This window comes from Octopus bimaculoides, chromosome 14, assembly GCF_046866305.1.
Source record: "Octopus bimaculoides isolate indiv1 chromosome 14, ASM4686630v1, whole genome shotgun sequence".
NCBI classification, from domain to species: Eukaryota; Metazoa; Mollusca; class Cephalopoda; order Octopoda; family Octopodidae; genus Octopus; species Octopus bimaculoides.
This window is the reverse complement of record NC_142941.1, coordinates 35511757-35535567: the sequence shown is the minus strand read 5'-3', so window position 1 is coordinate 35535567 and position 23811 is coordinate 35511757. Positions and strand designations below refer to the sequence as shown.

At 32.6% G+C, this 23811-nt stretch overlaps 1 protein-coding gene and 1 long non-coding RNA gene across 10 annotated transcripts in view; one reads left to right on the top strand and one right to left on the bottom strand.

The window, feature by feature from the left end:
- Positions 1-21916, top strand: part of LOC106883333 (protocadherin beta-9) — a 311641-nt gene extending 289725 nt beyond the window's left edge. For 3 of the 6 annotated variants that reach the window (XM_089362699.1, XM_089362696.1, XM_089362698.1), the window contains 2 exons: positions 16089-16132; positions 19124-21916. In XM_089362699.1, the coding sequence (XP_089218825.1) occupies positions 16089-16132; positions 19124-19279 (200 nt within the window). In that variant the 3' untranslated portion in view covers positions 19280-21916. The remainder of the gene's footprint in view (positions 1-16088; positions 16133-19123) is intronic. The other 3 variants (XM_089362693.1, XM_089362694.1, XM_089362695.1) reach the window with 1 other exon arrangement.
- The window catches only part of LOC149132684 (uncharacterized), a 451111-nt gene that overhangs the window by 184215 nt on the left and 243085 nt on the right, over positions 1-23811 (bottom strand). The gene's annotated exons all lie outside the window — the stretch shown is intronic.

Sequence of the window (23811 nt, the reverse complement as noted above, 5' to 3'; positions counted from 1 at the left end):
GGGAACTGTCAGCTCTACTATCTTTACCACTTTCTTGTCTATGCCTTATTGACAAGATCAGATCTTTTGGCAGCAAAAGGTGGGAAACAATATTTACCATCAAGAGCAATGACATGTTACTAGCAGGGCAGAAATCATGCTGGAAGCAGAGGAAATATACAGCTGTAAGTGACAGATACTGATCAATGGAGGTGTTTATTAGAGAAGACAGCAAAAAGAAAGAGAAAAAAATGTCTTTGGATTTATTTGAACTACTAGACTAGAAATTTGGTGAATAAAATCCTCCTCCAGGAAATTTATATTTTTTAGGCCAGATTTTGAAGAAAACAATATCACTGTTAGAATATGACACTGGTACAATATCTTATACTATATGAAATCCTGCAGAGTAGGTTAAGTCTAAGAATGGCAGTGTTAGCGGTGGAAATGCCAGTGGGAAGTGGAGGTGTGTTGGTTGGAAATAGAATTGTGTAGTTGTGCAATCTTAATGGTATTGGTGGTGACAGAGGGTGGGTAGTGGAGGTGGTGCTAGTGGTAGTGTAATGGTAATGGTGGTGGTTGTTGCTTGGATTGATCCTCGTGGAAATGATGATGAGGAATAGAGACGATGGTGGAAAGAATGCATGAAGAATTGAAGCTGTATGGATTTGGTGATGAAAAATAGATTCTAGTTATTGACAGAGTTACGCAAATGGAAAAAGTTGAAGGCAAAACATCTGGTCTTCTTGAAAAAAGGAAGAAGCCAGAGGTTCAATAGAGACTTGAGCAGCTGGGAAAAAAAAATTTTTTCTTATTGTTTGTTTTAAAAAAAAAGTAAAAGAGCTGTTTTTCTTCGTGTTGGTTTTTTAAGTAGAATTTATTTGATAAGGCTGATTGGCTGAGGGATAGAGAAGTATCAGAAACATATTTAGAGGCACTATATTTGTGTGTATGTGCATGTATCATGTATGCATATGTATATGTGTGAGAGTGATTATATATATATATATATATATATATATATAGCATATATGTATGTATGTATATATATGAAATAATGTTCTTTGGAAAGCTTCTGGAATTGTCTCTCTTTAAAGGCAGCCAAAAAGTAAATATAGAAATAATTAAGTAAATTTAGAAAGATGCAGATGCAGCTGTACATTTAATAAGCAGTTGTATGCATGTGTGAACTATTTTGCTCATAAACTTTCAAAGCCTGCCTATATATATATATATATATATATATATGCATGTGTGTGTGTATATATGTGTATATATAAACATGCATGTATATATATATATATATATATATATATATATATATATATATATATATATATATATGTGTGTGTGCATGTGTGTATACGTGTACATATATAAACACACGTGTTCATGTATGTGTGTACACACATCTATATAGCTCTATGTGTGTCTGCATGCGCATTTGCAGCAAATATTTCAATTTTGCAACACTACAACTTTCTTTACATTTATCAAACAAACACTTAGACTGGCAGATACATTCTATAGCTATCATTAAAAATGCAATGAATTAATATTAATGATTTTGATGATGATGATGATGATGATTTCTTTATTTTAATTACATGATAATATTTAGTAATTAATATTTTGTTGTCATTTGCACTAATGAGCTATAGACGTCAGAATTTGGCTCAATAGAGTTGAAACGATAAATCATTGTCGTTGTCGTCATCGTTGTCGACGTCGTCATTACCACCATCACCACCACCCTCAACCACCACCACCACCACCATCACCTTCATCATCATCATTATCATCATTGACATCGCCATCAACATTACTATCACCATCTCCCTCTGCCCTCGTCCTCATTGCCATTACAATTACAACTCTGACCATCACATGAATCGCCATCATCACAATCATCATCATCTTCATTATCATCAACATCAGCGTCATCCTAAACCTACGTCTCCCTCTCATCGTCAACCTTACATCAACAATGCCACCCACCCCCACCACCACCACCACCATCATCATCATCATCATCAATGCCAGCAGCAACAGCAGCAGTACTGCTGTAACACCAATTCTTTCGGTCCTGGCATGGGTTGAATGTGTCTGCCATCATGTAGTATACACTGCTGCCTGTTGCAATCCTTTTTGTCGTTTCATCAATCATCCAGGGTTATATGTATAGTCATACCATTCCTTTACATCTCCTCCTTGCTTCTTTCCTTGACATTCTCTGCCCCGTCCCTTCTCATACTATCAACACATAGTCAATCATTCAGGAAGCATGACTGTATATAATTAGCATTCTATAGCACCTCATATATATATATATATATATATATATATATATATATATATATATATATATATATATATATATTAAACATTATTAACTTTGTTACTAAATTCTGTACCAAAACACCCAATTAAAACATATTTTCAATGCATTTATCTGACGTCTGTTGTTGCAACATGTGATAATATATATTTATATTCTCTCATCTTTCAACAGTCTGTCTGTCTATCTATCTATCTATCTATCTATATTTATATATATTTGTATACATAAATGACGGCTTATGGCTCAGTGGTGAGAGCATCAAGTTTACAATCGTGAAGTTGTAGGTTCAAGTCTCAGACCAGGCTGTATTGTGTTCTTGAGCAAGACACTTTATTTTACATTCTTCCAGTTCACTCTGTAAAATATAATTCTTATTCATTCACATTGTTTAGAATGAATCAAACATGGTCTTGTAGCTTAAAGATTGCAATAATGTGATTGTTTGTTTTTAGAATGACATTGTAGGATAGGAGTGAGAGGCAGGATATGGTTGGTTTGAGCATAAAATAGGTAGAATATTTGGGCTGGATATAGCCAGTTTAAATACTAAAGGGCTAAAGCATGCAAACCATAACCCCCTCATCTTTTCCTTATGTATAGGAAGCCCAAGATCACATTATTCAACATGTTCATCTATTTTTTAAAGACAGTAGGGTGTGATTTGAGAGAGATTTGGCTGTTATTTTTAGCATTTAAAAAACTGACATAGAGAGAGTCTCCGTCATTACCCTATCAAATCTTTCCTGTAACTAGTAGTGGTAGCAGCTCCTTAAACTTCATCTGCTCCTTTCTTACTCTGGTTAATATCCTCTCAAGCTAGCAAACTGGTAGATTTGTTAGAGCATTAGAAAATATGCTCTTCAGTATTTGTTCCAGCTCTCCATGCTCTGAGTTCATGTCCCATGTAGGCCAATTTCGCCTTTCTTCATTATAGGGTAAATAAAATATAAGATAATGCACTGCCTTACACTAGTGGATTGGTAGTATTGTCAAAGCATTAGACAAGTGGTCTGTTTATATTAGTTCCACGATTTTATGTTCCTGAGTTTTGGGAGAAGTAGACTTAACCTTTTTGTTACTATATTTCTGCTGTTGAAATGCATTACCTTCAATTCATAATGAATTTAATAAAATAGCTTAGTTATAATTAAGCAGATGTTTTGAACATAAATTAGCATGAAATTCTGATGGTAGGTTTTTACTTAGTTTATGGAGTAACATCGTGTTTTTACTTAGATCGGTTTTCACTAGTGGTGTTTTCAGGAGGATTGCTATGAAAAGTATCAGTTTTTGGCTAACTTGAGCAGTGTTCCATCTGCTGAAAGCATTCAGGGCACATCTCTGATTTGAAGACAGCTTCCTTACTTACACAACTCTCAAATGCCCTGAAACAATGCTGGATTTTGGATGCTAACCCTTCCCTCTCCAGCTTTGAGAAAGTTAAAAAATAAAAACCTTAACATCTGCTTCAGTCATTTAGGGAGCTAAGACAACTACATTTGGCAAGTTTATGGAGTATTATTTTTCATAAAACTAGCAACGGTACTGTATGATACATCTGTATCCCATATGAAGATACGCTTTTCTGTCAGGTTGCCAGGGATGGATATCCCACGGGAGGAATATAAAATATCAGGAATATGTGTAAATATTTGAATATAAGATGAATAATACAAATAACAGATAATGTAGGGAAAGAGTAATTTAGATAATGGTTGCTGTCATCACTGAAGTTGTAATTGCTATGAATTAGATTTTCATGGCTTACTAACATCAATTATATTAGTCTCTAATTTATTATTAAGAAAATATTGGGATATAGGTTTGCATGTATGTATATATATATATGCATCTATCTATCTATCTATATCTTGTCCCCTCTGTGTCGAGCCCTGTGTGTCTAATAAAGAGACATATCTATCTATCTATCTATCTATCTATCTATCTATACATACATACATATGTATAGTTAGAATTTACAAAAGAAACAAACAAAAAAGACGAAGATGGGTATGTAAACAACAAACAGATATATTAGTTTAACGCTCGGGAAGTGAGAAAGTCTTATACATTTCGAGCCTATGATCTTCAACAGAAAGGAACATAGAAATAAACAGAGAGAGAAAATAAAAAAGGTTTAGTGGCTAGAGCTCAATCATGGCGATGTACGGATTGAGAGAAACAGAGTAAGAAGAAACACACACACATATATATATATGTAGACACGCTCACAGAGACATGCACACAAACATACATGTTCATATAACTGGTATATATAACAAACTCTTCTGCTCTTCTGCATGCACAAACGTTTATATATATAAATAATGGAGAGAAAGAAAGTGAGGGGATCTTAATTCATATGTGACTTCAGAAGTAGTACCTCACTTCACTCTATGTGTATTTCCGTATATTGTACCAAAGTGAAGATTAACTCTGTCAAGCAAGACATATTTTTGCATGAATGTTCAGTAACAATTAAAAATATCGAGTTAAGAGCAATCAATTAGCTAAAAACAAAATGATTCTCAGCTATGATGTCTAGTTACACAGGAATAAGATACTCAACGGTGTCAATACTCAATCTCCTAGCAATATGATGCTTACCATTGTGTAATAAAAGGTCTCATCAGTGGAATATCGTAAAAAGGTTATAAACTGTGTGAGATTTTTTCTACTTGACACAAATTCTTGATACGGCGTGTAAAAGACCAGAAATATCCATTACAGGTTTTTGTATCTGTTTACAAAACAGTAATGCAATATATATATATATCTATCTATCTATCTATATATATATATATATATATATATATATATATATATATATATATATATATATATATATATATATATATATCTATCTATCTATCTATCTATCTATATATATATATATATATATATATATATATATATATATATATCTATCTATCTATCTATCTATCTATCTATCTATCTATCTATATATATATATATATATATATATATATATATATATATATATATATATCTATCTATCTATCTATCTATCTATATATATATATATATATATATATATATATATATATATGTATCATCATCATCATTTAATGTCTGCTTTCCATGCTAGCATGGGTTAGACGATTTGACTGGGGACTGGCAAAGCAAATGGCTACACCAGACTCCAATCTAATCTGGCAGAGTTTCTACAGCTGGATGCCGTTCCTAACGCCAACCACTCTGAGAGTGTAGTGGGTGCTTTTTACATGCCACCAGCACGAGGGCCAGTCTGGCAGTACTGGCAACGGCCACGCTCAAATGGTGTTTTTTATATGCCACCTGCACAGGAGTCAGTCCAATGTTTTGTTCACATGCTACCGGCACAAGTGCCAGTAAGGCAAGGCTGGAAACGATCACGCTCAAATGATGCTTCTTACATGCCACCGGCATGTAAGCAAGACTGCTGCTCTGGCAGTGATCCCACTTGGATGGTGCTGTTAGTGGTCCACTGGCACGGGCGCCAGTCATTGAATCTGGTTCAGTTTCGATATCACTTGCCCCATATATATATATATATATAAGTAGCTGGGGGTTGGGCTGTGGGGACATTGTGCTCTAGGTGGCCCCTCTTTTGGGGGTGCTAGTTTTCAGTCTGCTCTATAAGCCTGTATAGGGAGCAGGGGCAGTAGTTGTTTAGTAAATTCAAGTGATGTCCCTGACAGCACACTCTAAACACACCACTGATGCACGTGTCCATGTGTGTGTGTGTGTTTCTAAATAATTATGTGTATAACATAAATAATTCATGGTGTGGCCAAATGGTTAAGAAGCTCACTTCACAACCATGAGATCATTGGTTCAGTTCCCTTGCATGGCATCTTAAGCTAATGTCATTTTTACTCTGGCTATACTTTGTGAATGAAACTGGATTAACGGAAACTGTTCAGAAGTCTGTTGGATGGAGCATATCAGTAATTCGAAGGTACACTGCCTTTAACCTGAGAATTACATTAAGGGTACCAATACCCATGGAATACCTAGCCACTTACATGTTAAATCAGTTGATCAAAATTCAGAATTATTACTGTCATCAACACACTGGCTTTCACCACTGATCTGACTTAATCTCAACCTCTTAAGATACATAAATTTGTCTTGCTCTCTTTTAACTATTATACTGTATTTTTATCCTGACAAACTTTAGCAACTAAAAGAAAACAGAAAAAACAAAGCATTCTATATGCCATGTCTACAGTATATACTAATATATACTAACACATGCTTTATTATACCTATATTTGCAGTCATCTTATTCACAAACCTTCCATTTTCTCTTACATAGCTATATACAAGCAAATACACACACAAAATCTATCTATCTATCTATCTATCTATCTATCTATCTATCTATCTATCTACATGCATACATACAAACAAGCAAACATACATACTTACGAACAAACAGACAAATCATAAAGGACAATCTCTCAAATATGGGCTATGAAACTTTTATAAAAATTTCGTTTGCTTCTTCACTGGTTTCAGCCAGTTGACTGTAGCTATTTGAAAATATTTATATTATGACAAAAAAAAAAAAAAAAAAAAAAAAACAATCCTTACCCCACTCCACAAAAAAAAAAAAATCAATTTAAAATATGAAAATGAATTATGAAATGTCTGAGAAGAAAAAGAAACAATAACATTTTTTTCATCAGATACCTTCAAAATATTAAAAAATTCTACACTGCATTTAATATATATACATATATATATATATATATATATATATATATATATATATATATATATGCATGTACATACACACATGCCAATGCAGTGTGGTAGCTTTTAATATGTTGAAGGTATCTGATAAAAATGTTATATATATATAAAGCTCAATGCCAATCTCTTAAAGTAGTGCGCTTTAACCTAGAGATACAATGATACATGCATAAGATGTGGAAACAACCCATAGGAATAGGAATATCTAAACATTCTCTTTTCTTTTTTTTTTTTTTTGTTACTGAGAAGCATTAAATGAATTATTATTATTATTATTTCAATGCATTTTTTTCGATTTTGTCATATCTGAAGTATACCCTAAATATTAATAATCTTTACACCCTTTACCATTTAAAAAAAATTTTGTCTCTTAGTATTATTGAGCTAATACTAATACAGTGCATATCTTAATACCTGATATTTATATATATATATATATATATATATATATATATATACACACTAGTGTATATATATATCTTAATATCTGATATATATATATATATATATATATATATATATATATATATGTATATATATATATATATATATATATATATATATATATATATATATATATATATATATATGTATATCTGATATATATATATGTATATCTGATATATATGATTTTATATATCATAAAATATATTTTATATATTTTATATATATACATACATATATTTTTTTTGTTTTTGTCTTTTCTACCGCTTTCTACTGCTTTATACACATGAATGTGTTGCGGGGAGTCACTGCACAATGGTTAAAATGTAAGAAGAAGCTTTTGAAATATGTGTCTGTTTTATTTGTCTGTCTGTTTGTTGTTGCTGTTGCTGCTGCTTCTGCTGTTGTTGCTCTTCTTATTATTTTCTACTGCTTTTTAAACTTTGTAGATATCATGGAGATTGAAAACCTAGTAAAGATCCTGCTGATTAAAGCAGTTGTTGTGGGCAGTATAAGATATTCCATACAATATATCTCATACAAATGATATACTGTATAAGATATACATACACGATATAGATGTTTCTTAACATTAATCTTGGAGTTAAGGAGCATTGTTGATGAAAAAAATCAGTTAGACATTCCATGATACCAATTTACTATAAAGTTGTGAGAGCCAGCAAGCATTAAGTACCTAAGGCATTTATTATAACAGCCTGACACTTTATATCAACTGCAAATGGTTCTGTATTAGTGTGTACAATTTAGTGAAATATTATTTAATACTGTTAGGTAGAGTGGTGTAATTTTTATTCAAAAATGTATCACCTAGTACGAGATTTGTATTCCTGCATTTATCAAGGGATGAAGGGAAAATGTTCACTAAAAGTGGAAACATGGAGCATAGGGTAGCAATCTGTGCTAACAGACTTTGGTGAAAAGAATATATATATATATATATATATATATATATACCAAATAATAAGAAGACAAAGAAAATTCTTTAACACATGGTAATTTTCTTCATCTTGTTGGAAAATCCCCTTTAGCACTCAATTAAATATGTTCAAATATACAAAGTAATATATTCAGTATAGAGCAAAAGTCTAAGGTCCTGGTAGGGTGTGAAGTTACGGTATTTCTAGAGAAGCACTCAACCCTAATGTATATATATATGTATATATTTAGAGACACGCACACACACACACACAGAGTAATGCAGGATTGGGTGTTATCAGCCAATTTTACCTATGTCTCTAACCAATAAAATTTTAACTCTCAAATAATGTAACTTATATAGCTGTAGGTAGATACAAAATATATGGGCCATAGTTTCTTTAGTCTAAAATGTGGTAACTTAACTGTAGGATTAATTAGTGTGTTAGTAATATTGCTGTACTGAGTTGAATTTTGCCAGCAATGAGTATCAGAGTAAGTTATAACCTCGATATAGCCTAGCTTCAGAGCCAAGAGGAAAAGTTATCTCTTCTGTATCTTTAATGCAATGGAAATTGGGATTTAAGTATTAAATTCTTGTGATTTTTAACACTAACAAAATATCCCTAAGCCAAAATCGTTATAAACAATATCATCAACTTCAAAATATTTTCAGTTGTCTCTGTCACTACCATCTATCTTAACAAGTTATAACCACTGTCCATCTTCCATTTTGCCATTGTTGTGGTCATTGTCATCATAATCACCCTCGTCATGTTCATTGCCATCAATATTGTTTTGTCATCTTCATCGTTGTATTGTATGATAGATAAAAATCCACATTTTGATAAAAAAAAAACATAATAAACTGTTGTGGACCTGCATTACCAACAATGGTAATAAGGTAAATCCAAAGGGAATTTAGAGGAGTTTTTAGTGAGTTTAGTTGCTGTCAGGAGCAGACAAAGGACCATCATTCAAAATGTCAATTTTTTCACACCTCATGACAACCAAATTTACTATTAACTTTCTTTAGATTTTGTATTGTTTGTCTCATCATTGTCAACTTGTCTCTGTTATGTCATCATCCTAATTGGCAAATTGTGCCTATTGTGTCATCATCATTGTCAACTTGCCTCTGTTATGTCATCATCCTAATTGGCAAATTGTGCCTATTGTGTCATCATCATTGTCAACTTGTCTCTGTTATGTCATCATCCTCATTGGCAAATTGTGCCTATTGTGTCATCATCATTGTCAACTTGTCTCTGTTATGTCATCATCCTCATTGGCAAATTGTGCCTATCGTGTCATCATCATTGTCGACTTGTCTTTGTTATGTCATCATCCTCATTGGCAAATTGTGCCTATTGTATCATCGTCATCACACTGTAGTCATATTATTATCACTATCACCTTGTCTCCATTATGTCATCATCATCATCATCATTGTCACATTGTGTGTATTGTGTCCTTATCACAGTGTATCCATCATGTCATCATCATTATCTCATCATAGTTATCTTATCCTCTTTGTCCCTCTCTGGTTATCTTATCATTCTTCTTATGATGTATCTATCTCATTGTCTTTATCATCATCGTCATACCACATCTATCTTGTTTTGTTCATAGTCTGATATCACATCAGTCTTTACCATCGTCATCGTTACATCATATCATAGAGACATCATTTATTGCCTGTCATCATCATCTTCATAACAATAATAAAGTCATCAGCCATCTTGCCCCTCATCATTTTCATTTAATTTTATGGTGATTACTGTTGCCATTATCATCAGTGTGACCATCAACAATATCCACCCCAATATCCTTCAATCACTCTTCTACCTGTTTCTTCTACGCTCTCTCAAACCATCTTCACACCCACACACACACACACACATTTTTCTCTCCCATCTTTCTATTCTCTCCTTTTTCTTCTCTTTCATTCTTCCCTCTCTCACCTTCTCTTCTAATGTACCTTCAATCATTCTATGTACATGAGCACTCTTTTCCTCCTTCTCTAACTAAGTCCTTGCTGACACTCTTATTTTCAGTCTTTTTATCCCTCATCAACTCTCATAAGGTCTTTCAACCATTGTTAGTTAGCTCCCTCTCTCCTTTGCTTTCAAACTCTGTGTCTGTCTATCTATCTATATCTCTATCTATATCTCTCTCTATCTACCTATCTATCTATCTATCTATCTATCTATCTATCTATCTATCTATCTATCTCTCTATCTATCTATCTATCTATCTATCTATCTATCTAGCTGTCTGTCTGTCTGTCTGTCTAAAATTCTTTCTTTCTCTTCTTGTCCTCATTTCCCTCCAGCTCTATTACAGTCATCGTTTTCTTTTTTCTTCCATCTCTGGGTGCATTAGAGCCAGGAAGTGCACTGTTCCATAAATCAGTTGTCAGTCATAAAGTATGCATGAAGTGCAGAAAAGAGAAGAGAGTGAGAAATAGATAGAGTGTGTGTACGAGACAGAGTGAGGGAGAGAGAGGGAGAGAGAGAGTGAGAGTGGAAGGTAGAGCAAAAGAAAAAAAAACTCCGGAAAGAGCTATTCCTTTCATTTTTAGAATTTTAGTCTAAGAGTTTTAATGGCACTAATAGAAACAAGGATCCACTTAGGAGTACCACTTTTGCCTAATCCTCAGTTTTCTCATCTCTATCCACACCCACCATACATCATATATGAACAAATGTATATGTGTATATATATATATATATATATATATATATATATATATATATATATATATATAGGTAGATAGATATTCATATGTGCATATGCACATTATACATGTATATTATATACACATATATAGATATATATACACACACACAATACACACACACGCACGCACACACACACACATTAAGCATGTATATCATACTATATATATCCCTATAGCATATAGTATTAATCAGTTGTTGTGTGTAATGGAATAGACAAGCATAAATGTAAGCTGTCACTGAATTAAGATGATTAACCAAAGAGAAAAGACAAAGCATGTATAGTGTAAAATTTAGTTGTTTCATACACTAACATCCTCTGTTAGCACTGTTCTAGATTGTAAGCACATTACAAACTCATTGTGCACATGTGTGGGTGCATATCTATATATCTACATCTATATAAATACAGAGAGAGAAGGGGAGGGAATGACAGGCAGACAGACACACAGGTGTAGATAGACACATATATAATCATATGCACATACATATTTCTATCAAGACATATACATGTATTCATGCATATAAACACATATATATATATATATATATATATATATATATATATATATATATATATATATATATATATATATGGGAGAATATACAAATAATAACAACAGACGAGGACAGGTGGTGTAAATAACAAAAGGATATATTAGTATGACGCTCGGGAATACGGAAAGTCTTTGACGTTTCGAGCTACGCTCTTCAACAGAAAGAATACGGAGACAAGGAGAAAAACACGGAGAAAAAAAATTGGGAGAAAAAAAATTGAATTGAATATATATATATATATATATATATATATATATATATATATATATATAGATAGATAGACAGAGACAGAGAGAGACATATGCACACACACACACACACACACACACATATATATATATATATAGAGAGAGAGAGAGACATGTACATATATATATGCATATATATAGACATGTACATATATATGCATATATATAGACATACATATATATGTATATATATACATATACATATATCTATACATATAGACATATATATATATATATATATATATAGACACACATATATATATATATATATATATATATATATATATATATTTACATAGACATATACATATATATATATATATATAGACATATACATACATATATATATATATACACTTATAGAATATACATACATATATATATACATACATAGATATATATATATATAGACATATATACATACATGGACATATACGTACGTACATATATATGTGTATATATGTGTGTGTGTGTGTGTGTGTGTGTGTGTGTATGTGTGTGTGAAGGCATGAAGCTTAGTGGTTAGGGCATTCAGCTCATGATCGTAACCCCAAAGTATAAGGTCACTGTCTCCACTGTTGGCCCTCTAATTGATGAAAATGGCAACCTCCAAGATAATGTGTAAACCATGAGTGAGTACTGATCTGTTTTTAGCAATCTTGATATGGCTGATCTGGATTGTGGCAGTGATGTTAAACCTCAACACACTATATCGAACATAACGTTTGGTGCCCCAGATGTCTTAGTGGCAATAAACAAAATTAAATACAATTCCCTGTTTGTGTCGCGAAGGTGTGTTGACACCAACTTGTATCTCCTCTTGCTAATCTGTGGAGGAATTCACTGGATGCTCGTTATATTCCTGAGAACTTTCTGTCCCAGTCTGTTGTCCCAGTTTTCAAAAAAAAAAAACAAGTCCCTTGCAGTGAACTACTAGCCAATTTTGCTCACCTCTCATTTCATCAAGGTATTTGAGAGGGTGGTGAGATCATGGATAACCCACTTTCTTGAGAGCAACAGACTGCTGAACACCAACCAACAGAGATTCTGTAATGGAAAGAACTGCCTAATGCAGCTCCTGCATCACCTTGATGACATTTTGAGAGCTTTGGGAGAGGGCTTAAATACTGATGTCATCAACCTTGATTTCGACAGGCCTTTGACAGGGTGGATCATAAGATCCCCTTGAAAAAGCTATCCAACATTGGTGTCTCTGGAAAATTACTACAGGCAGAACCCAACACCTTGTAGTTGAAGGAGTAAAATCAAGCCCAGTCAAACTCAGTAGCAATGTTCCACAAGGCACTGTGTTGGGCCCACTTCTTTTCATCATCGATGACATTACTGACATCATCAAGCACAGTAACATAAGAATCTTTGCAGATGATTCCAAGATCCAAAAGGTCGTCAACGAAGTGGGTGACTGGGAATGCCTCCAGTCAGATCTATTGGCTGTCATCCAATGGGCAGAAAAGAATTATATGCTACTGAACGAGGACATATTTGAGTTATTACACTTTGGAAAAGAGGATGCCCTGAAACTCCCATACTCCCTTCCTTCAGGTGAAACACTCGTGGTATCCAACAATATCAGAGGCTTGGGAGTAATTGTGGACAACATAAGCTGGGCCGTTCATATAAACAGCAAAATTGGCACGGCCCACTGAATGTGTTCCTGGATTCTCAGAACTTTCCAGTCAAGAGATATCCACACCATTATCTTTCTCTTCTTCATTTTTGCCCAACCCCACCTTGAATACTCTTGTCCACTGTGGTCTCCCCACATGAAACAAAGTAACATGAAAATTGAAGCACCTCAAAGGTCAATTACAAAAAAAGATAGATGGCATGACAGGCCTTGATTATTGGGGTCAACTAGAAAAGCTCAAGCTTTTTCCTCTCCAATGCCACTGTGAGTGCTACATCATATGCATGATGTGGAAAATATTCTATCAGCATTGCTCATATGATTTTGGCATTGCCTTTAAGATACACCCAAGACTTATTAGGCCCCATGCTATCCATCCACAACAAAAACCATACTCGCATAACATAACAATTATTTCACCTCAACTGACCTGCTCTCTTTAACATTACACCAAAATGCATTAAAGCAGAGACAGACTCCATACAGTTCAAGAAGTCTTTGGACAAATTCCTTCAAAAATCTCGGATAAACCCCTTACGCTTGGATATGTCTCCATAAACAATAACTCTCTATTTGAGCAGACCGTGTTGTTCGATTTCTGATTTGAATGACTTTGCCAGGTGGTGCTATCAAGTTAGTCATGGCCTGGGCCAATACTATTTTGCTCACAATATATATGTGAGCAAAATAGCTAGTCATGAAATCTCAAGAGATCTATATATATATATATATACATATGCTTATCTGCTTATATATAGAATATATAAGTAGATATGCATGTGTGTGTGTATATATAGAATATATAAGTAGATATGCATGTGTGTGTGTATATATAGAATATATATAAGTATACATGCATATATATATATGTATGCATATACATGTGCATATACTATACATATACACACATGTGCATATATATGTATGCAAATGTACATATATATATATATATATATATATATATATATGCCATTATCATTTCAATGTCCCTTTTTCCATGCTTGCATGGGTCAGACAAAATTTTGTAAGATAGATTTTCTATAGCCAATGGCCTTTCTGGTTACTAACCTTCAGCTGTTTCCAAGCAAGTTAATAATTATTTCTCCACTGGCTGCACATATTATTATGGAAGATTGGAAACAATAGACACGGGTTGTATGATGGTGACACTTATTTACATCTCTCTGATCATGGCTTGACAAGGAGACACAAACACACATATATAAAAATGTTGCTGTTTTTCCCTTTTTCAATCATTTCACTGCAGCCATGCTGGGGTAGGGCCTTGTACAGTTTAGCCAAATAATTTACAACAATACAACAGGGATCTATTAGAAATAGCTGTTAAATATCACTCAAATCACACTATAGTTTTAAGAAATGAAGAACATTTAAGATTACATAACTTTAAATACATTATGATTGGTCACAAGTGAAATTCTTTTGCTTATAGATCAATTCAATCAGAGATGGCCTGGAACTAAACAACAACAATAAGAGTAATATTTTCTGTCCATCTAACATGACTGAAGGAAGTTTTTATTTCTTATCTGTCTATCTGACATTCCATTACTGCAGCACCTGTTTTAGTATTACTCTGTTTTACTATTACTGTTCATATAAGATTGCTACCCAAAAGGCTCTGAGATTTTAACACTTTTTAATCTTATTTAATATCACACGATACTTCAAGTTGCTCCAATCCACTTAGCTGTAAATGAGTGACCATGTGATATACTTGTTTCCTTGTTCCTTGTCATGATCTCGGTCACTTGTATGCCATAGGCCTGCCTGCCTAGCCAGTGGGGAGTGGCATCATTTGAAAGCTACAGCAATGCAAGGAAGTGCATTGTGACCAGCAGTGTATACCAACATTTGATCATCTGCTCAATACGGTAACACACTCACACATTCAATATTGCTTTTCATGCAATGTGATACACCATAGCAGTATAAATGTTATCCCATTGTTTTGGAATATTACACAATGAATCATATTGTAAAGAACTGTACACCATATATGTGTATATATATATATATATATATCTATCTTCATGTTTCTCTATTTTTGTTTCTTTGTGTCTACATGTGTCACAAGAATTAAGTATTACGTTCAAAACCTCAACTAAATATCCAATCGCTTGTAGAATGACACAATACTCTTAACAATGATATGGATTCTACACTTCCGAATATTTTTTCTATATGCTTCCCGCCTCCCATAAATTGTTATTGCAGGTAGGATAGTGTGGACTAATTTTGGGACATTAAAACTATAAACCACATCTTTTTTATTGTGTGTGTGAGCATATTTCTATCTATATTATATTACAATCAGTCTAGTCTTCAATCACCTTTAGGTACTACATATATATAAAAAAATTATATTCCTTCGGCTAGGATTGAACTCTAACCCTTTGTTTCTAACGCAGGGTTTCAACGCTCTTATCCACTCTGCTGCAGCCCCGTACGACAGGTACGTGTTAAACTTTATGATATTTAAAACTTATTTCAGTATCTCTTTCTACGAGACTGTAGCATGGCAGATGATAAGACAGTTGATAAAACACTGCATTAAAAATGGAAGTTTCAAGTTCAGTTTAGGTATATGTATGTGTGTGTATATATATATATATATATATATATATATATATATAAAAATAAAATACACACACACACATATATATATATGCATCATGGTAGAGTCATTGCAGATCTAAAATGTGCATAAACTGTTATATTCTCTTATATTACTATTTTGTAGTAATAATAATAATAATAGTAATAATACAATATATTAGATATAGAAAATCTTTCGCACTATATTTACGATCTGATCTCTGATATTCAACATTTCTGCATATCAAGGTACTTTTTATGACAACAATGACTTTGACTCTACCACTAAACACTTGCTTAAGGCCTGACACACAGACAGGTCAAATTTCATTTGTTGATCAAGTGCAGTCAAACAATGCTTATGCATGCACATGCACGCACACATACATAAACCAAAGTTTGGACTTGGTAGTAGTTTGTGCACTCCATTCCTATATCCATTGCAGTACAAGGTGAGGTGTCAAACTATGGGAGAGGCTAGTGTGTGGAGTATGAGCCATGTAATAATGGTATTAATAAAATCAGAAAACATAGAAGGTAGTTAATGCTTTATGAAAGCATACACGTGTTTCGTTAGATTACTGCCAGAATACATAATTGTTTGTTGAAACCTTATATAATATTAATTCACTTCTTCAGTGTTTACTAATAATTAATAATAAGACATGTATTCCAGAGTCTACACCACAATCAGCTTTTGTGAAATATATAAATATGCTTTTACATTAGAATGCATATATATATGTACACACATATGCATTGACAAAACAACATATACATATCATATTATTATAAATATATATATATATATATATATATATATATATATATATATATATATATATATATATATAACCAGTGGATAGATTTCACTGAAATTAGATAAATAACTTTCGAACAGATAGTCAGCAGCGCCGCCTGGCTAGGGCTTGGCTGCTCTGCATTGACAAGGGGCAACACCCTGAAACTAGTCTGCAGATGCCAAACCAGCAGGGGGACACTGCTGACCTCCCCTGTTCGAAGGTTATAAAGGACACAGGTTTCGTGTGTCACATAGCTAGCTAGAGGCGATGGCTTCTTGGAGCTAATTCACGGCAGCTTTCGTCCTAATTTTGGGACTGCCATGTTGGCTTGGCGATAACTATTAATTTCCAGTACCGCTGTCGTAGTCTCCTTTAGAGAGACTTAGAAATATTAATAACTATATATATATATATATATATATATCTATATATATAAATATATATATATATGTGTGTGTGTGTGTTTGTTTTTATGTTCAGTTATAATAAAATCAATTTTACATTAATGTTAATCTGATAGGTTACTCTATACTTTTGTAGAGTACAAATTTATTATACTTATACAAGAATGTGGTCGACTGTAACTTCAAAGTTTTGCAGTTCAACAATGGGTTAGCTGCTGAAACTTTGATGTCAAAGTCAACAACGTTCTTGTATAAGAACACACACACACACACACACACACACACACACACACACACACACACAGATACAGAGTTACATATACTCATATATATGTGTGTGCTTACATGCATGTGTGTGAAGGTATAGGATGTCAACCTCAGGATCATGAGGTTGTAGGTTTGTGTCTTGGACCAGATAGCACATTGTGTCTTACCTGTGTCTGTGGGCAAGGCATTTATTTCCTATCAGCTGAAAATGAGTACCACCTGACTTGGTAGTGCAGACCTCTCTTCATCTTGCTACCATTGAGTCAATGGTGGCAGAAAGGCTTAGAGAGTGTCTATGTCTTCTTTAAGTTACATAGATACCAAGAGTAATTAGCAAAAGTGTGGAACATGTAATCAAGTCACACTTTCTTGCAAATACTGACTATGGTTTTATATATATACATATGTATGGATATGTATGATAAATACAAGATGCAGTCTATACTATTTGTTCCCTATACATTTTCACCAGTGTGGCTGTTTGCATCCTCAGCAGGTCCAGAACAGTTCTTCAGGGAAACACCTTTATTACATTATGTTGATACAATTCAAATGCTTCATATCTATATATATATATATTTGTATGTATGTATTTGAAAAATAATGCCTGAAGATTGTCACTGAAGAGACTGAATGAAAACCAGTGTGGATAGGAACACAATATTTGTGTTTAATAGTTTGGTGTGCCTAAATTATGTTCACAGTAACTTATCTTGAAAATATAGACCCACAGGTAAAAACTTGCCAAATTAGAAAAATAAATTACTGTTTTCTTTTTCTCTTTTTATTATTCAGTGAAAGCTTTTGTTCAAAGGATGTCTTTTGGTTATTTTATTTGTATTGTATTTATTCGATTGTTTGTTTACTTGCTTATATATGTATTTATTTTTGTTTATTTAAGTCTTTTTTTTTTTCCATCTATTTTAAATCTTTCTCAATGTATGTTTTGTTGCATTCATTTTATAAAGTGTCACATCTGGCTGAGTTGATAGTGTTTTGGATAAATGAACCAATTGCTGATAGGTCATATCTTGTCACATGCAATGTGCTGTTGTTGTCCATAGCCAAAGACACTTAAACCACCCTGACCTCAGTCCACTTAGCTCTAAATATGCACCACAGACAGGCAGGTGGAGCTCTGCATAATTAGGTACTGCACTGTACTTAATCAATGATTATTTCATTAGTTCGTATTGTTTGCAGAGTTCCATTCTTCCTCAGGGAGGAAAATAAGCCCCATGGGCCAGTATCATGGTAGAAATGCTTACACTGCACACCTCATTTAACTAATTCTATCAGCACCACACTAAAATGGCCTCATTTGTAAATGAATGTACCTCATTAGAATTCTCTTTTTTTTTTTCTTTTGTCCAGGTATCATATCCTACCAACCGAAGGCAGTTCAAACTACAGATGGCAAAGCCTTATCAAAATCCCTCGGTAGATTTAAAGACCCTAGTGCCACCCCCAAACTTATCTACCAGTCCAATGTGGGGCAGGGCACACCTTGCACCGACATCATCGATCTAAAATCTATTCGAGTAGGTAGCAGTGGTTCCACTATACCATCACAGCCTTGGAACCTACCGATGAGGAATAGTTTCACATCTTATGCCAAACCACTTCCAGCTCTACCCAAACTACCATATGCATAAAATACTACTACTACTAATAATAATAATAATGCTGATAATACATAAAATTAATAATAATTATTACAATAATGAATGTTTTATTGGCCAGAAGAGTCAAGATAACAAGGGACTACGAGAAAGAAATGATAGTCATAATAAATAAACTTAATGAAAAATTTTAAAATATAAATCTTAAAATTTTTTTAAAAGGACAAAATGATATAAAAGGAAGAAATAAACAAATAATGATAAGAAAAAATATCAACAAAAGAAAAATGTGGTCTGCCAGTACCATTTTCCCAGAAGTTGTCCCTAAAAAGAGCCTCCCCACAAAAAATTAATTCAAATAACAAAAATGAATTTAAAAGGCAATGAAACAGAAGAATTTGAGATGAAAGCTTTTTGTTACCAAACTAAACTAAACCAAGTTCTCACTGAACAAACTTGAACCAAAATGCTACTACATTTTTTTCTTTTTTGTTTTTTTTTAAATCCCTTGCCCCATTACACTATACATGCTATTTTTCCACCCTGCTCTGCCAAAGAAATATAATCACTGATAATAAATTATAGTTTAAAATTTAAAAGCAAAAAAACAAATGCACATGCATAATGGCATTATCAACACTTGTTGCGCAGCAATGTTCTGATTTTTTTTTGAAGAAGAAGAAAAAGAAGGAAAAGAAGAGGGAAAAAATATTTTAAATGGCTGAAATAATATTCAAAGCTTAACCATATATATATGTATGTGTTATCTTTTCATATTATTATCTATATTGGTATCATCATCATCAATATCATCGTTATCAATATAGTTTGTATGACAACAATAGCTTGAGATGGAAAAAATGCCAAAAGCTGGATGCTTCACTGCAACTGGTTCTAAACTTCGTTAATCTATAGTCCACTCCTGCCGCAATTGAAATTTGCCTTTCGACACCCCCTCCTACCTGCCCACACTTCAAAACCAGTGAGATTAGTACCATTTATATACTGGAACCAGTATATTACTGGTACTAGTTTGTTGCAGATGCTGATTCTATCAGCTTTATCCTGCATCTTTGAAATATAAGTATTAACCTTATATAAAGGAAAATCTATAGCCTTCATAGAATGCCACTGGTTGGCTGGTTAAGTTCTTATTAAACTGAATTTGTAGCCCAAGTGTCACCCAATCTTCAGGTCCCAGTTCATGATTAATGCCCTTATTAAAGAAAGGCATGAAAATCATAACTTTCCATTTATCTATTCCCTTTATAAATAACATATGGCATCCATTTCAAGCTATTATTATTATTATTATTATGATAAATTATTATTGTTGTTGTTGTCATCATCAACACCATCGTTATCTGCACCATCATCGCCTTCATATCATCCTCATTGCCTTCTTATCATCATCACCTCTCCCAATATTCATTGGTGCTATGCTATTGATATGCCATCTTTACAAGTTAGAAGCAAAATAATAATGATAATAATAATAACAATAACAATTTTGCTAATAATAATAATAATAATAATAATATCAACAGTATTGAAACAGTAAAAGTGCACAAAAAAGGAATAAAAATCTTTTAAAAATGAAAGACAAGAGAATCCCTTGGCAAAAAAAATCAATGTAAAAAAAAGGCAGAGAGAGAAGCGGAAAATGTAAAACAGAAAAGAAAAATACCCCTTTCCTCACCATTTAACATTTCCTAAACCAGTGAAACACAAATAACAATGGTTCTAATTCTTATAGCTCCTTTCCACAACCCATTATGCATAACTACATAATAAAATTACATCTTTGAAACAACATAAGTCTGCTTGATTGAGGCTGTCCTGGGAGGGAGGGTTACACAATCAAAGCTTTAAAGTAGCAAAGTTGTAATAAATTTTAATGCAAGCCATTGCAACAATATACAGATGCAATGTTGATTTTCTGGAAGCTTCACTTACAAAAGCATTTCTGGCATTACTGGTTTTTCTGAAACAGAGAGGATCACCTTTGTCAACACAATTTTAATCAAACAAATATTAAATTTATTTGAATATTTAAATGAATTACAGGCACTTATACATTAGTGTAAATGATACAAGCTTATTTTTACTGTACTGTAAGAGCAGTGAGCTAACAGAATTGTTAGCATGATGGACAAAATGCTTAGTGACATTTCATCTGTCTATACATTCTGAGTTCAAATTCTGCTGAGGTCGACATTATCTTTCATCATTTTGGAGTCAATGAAATAAGCACCAGTTGAGCACTGGAGTTTATATAATCAACTTATCCCCTCCCCTCAGAATGTTGGGCCTTGTGCCTATAGTAGTAAGGATGAATGCTGTCTTGTTCAAATAATCTAGTCTCATGGCCACAGGAATTTGAAGTTCCTGCTTGTAAATTATTGTGGATTACAAAATGTTCCAGACCATTGGTGTCCTCTCTGCATCTAAACATGACTCACTGAGACAACCTTAACATACTTACTCAACCTGCTAGAAATAGCAACCAAATAACACTTTACTATCATCAATTAAAAAAGAAAAATGAAAATAACAAGAACAGATCAAGCAATACAGTCTTAGATATATAAAAACACCCACCAAAACAAAATCCCATGGAAAGGTCTTGACTAGAATGTCTTTAATCTACTTAATCAGGGCTGACCTGGGGCTCAACAATCAGAATAAAGCATAAAGTAAAGCTTCAAAACATATCTTTATCTCTATTCAGATAACTTTATCATACTTAAAGAATGTACAACAAATACTAAATGAATAAATGCAAAAATATGTATACATACGTACATATAAATATATATATATATATATATATATATATATATATAATCATCATTATATGTATTTATTTTCTCTAAGTTAATAATTAACTCCGACAAAATAAATTGGTTAATAGATACTAGGGTAGCAAAGATCACAAAATGACTGTGGTGTAACTCCTGTTTATGAGGTAGAAACTCCTTGTTATTTTGGGTACTTGAGTAAATATACAAATTTAGTAAATGGAGTAAAACGCATGTGTTAAATGAATTCATTTAACATATGCATTTTACTCCATTTACTAAATTTGTATATATATATATATACACACACAAACATATACACTCAAAAATGCACACATATATACGATATGTATATCTGGTGTAGATGCATGCATAAATATATATGCATATATATATATATATATATATATATATATATATATATATATATATATATATATATATATAAAAAAGGTTCATAATCTAATCATTGAACAAAAATTAATAAAAAAACTTGGCACCAATTATACAAAATACCAAAATAACAAGTAATGTACAATGTGCGTCTTAAGATCCTTCCTATTTTGTCAAAGGAAAATCAGATTTATGTATTAAAAGATTTAACAGATTCTGAAAACATTTGTTGGATAATCTAACACTTTACAAGCATTTTCACTAAAATATTTTACAGAAATGACAAAAATATTTCTTTCTCAATCACTAAATTATATCAGCATGAACTGATTGACATAAACACCTAGTACTGGCTCAATAATCAAAGTAACCATTTATGCACCCTGAACATCAGTTTAACATAGAGATAGACTTGGCCAATACTGATTACTGACCCCTATAAATTCCCAATATATTTATTATAGCTTAATACCCAGCTGCTATCTCTATTTAATCCACAGAGGGTTAATAAGATTAAGTCATCATGACATATTCAAGTCTATTTCCCATGCATCATGTAATGCCAACTAAATATATCGGTAAATATTCAGACAAGGTTCAAAATCTCACATATCTGTTATATTACCCAACTGTGCTTCTGCTGATAAATTCTGTTTTGTAGTTTCTTGGTAACAAAAGTAAATATTCAATAACATATATATATATATATATGTATATATATATATATATATATATATATTCCTATTTATATGTGTGTATGTATATATATATGTATATATATATATATGTATACATACACATGAGTGAGTGAACAAATGAGAGAAAGTAGCACTCAACACACTTGATACAAGTTACTTATATTTTTAATAAAGGTTTGACTTAGCTGCACATGACTTGAAGTTTCGTGAGTTGACAGAACATGTTCATCTCATCAGAGACTGCTCTCAGTATCTAATGAGATGGATGTGTCCTACTTGCCAATGGAGCTTTTAAATCATGTGGAGCTGAGTCAAACTGTTATATATATATATATATATATATATATAGATGTACATATATGTATGTATGTATATATATATATATATATATATATATATATATATATATATATGTATATATGTATATGCATATATATATGTATGTATGTATGTATATACCTTGGCTCTTATTAAATTAAACATGTACATAATCACAAGCATTTACACTGAGACTGTGTAAGCATAAACACATGCATTTGAATATCACT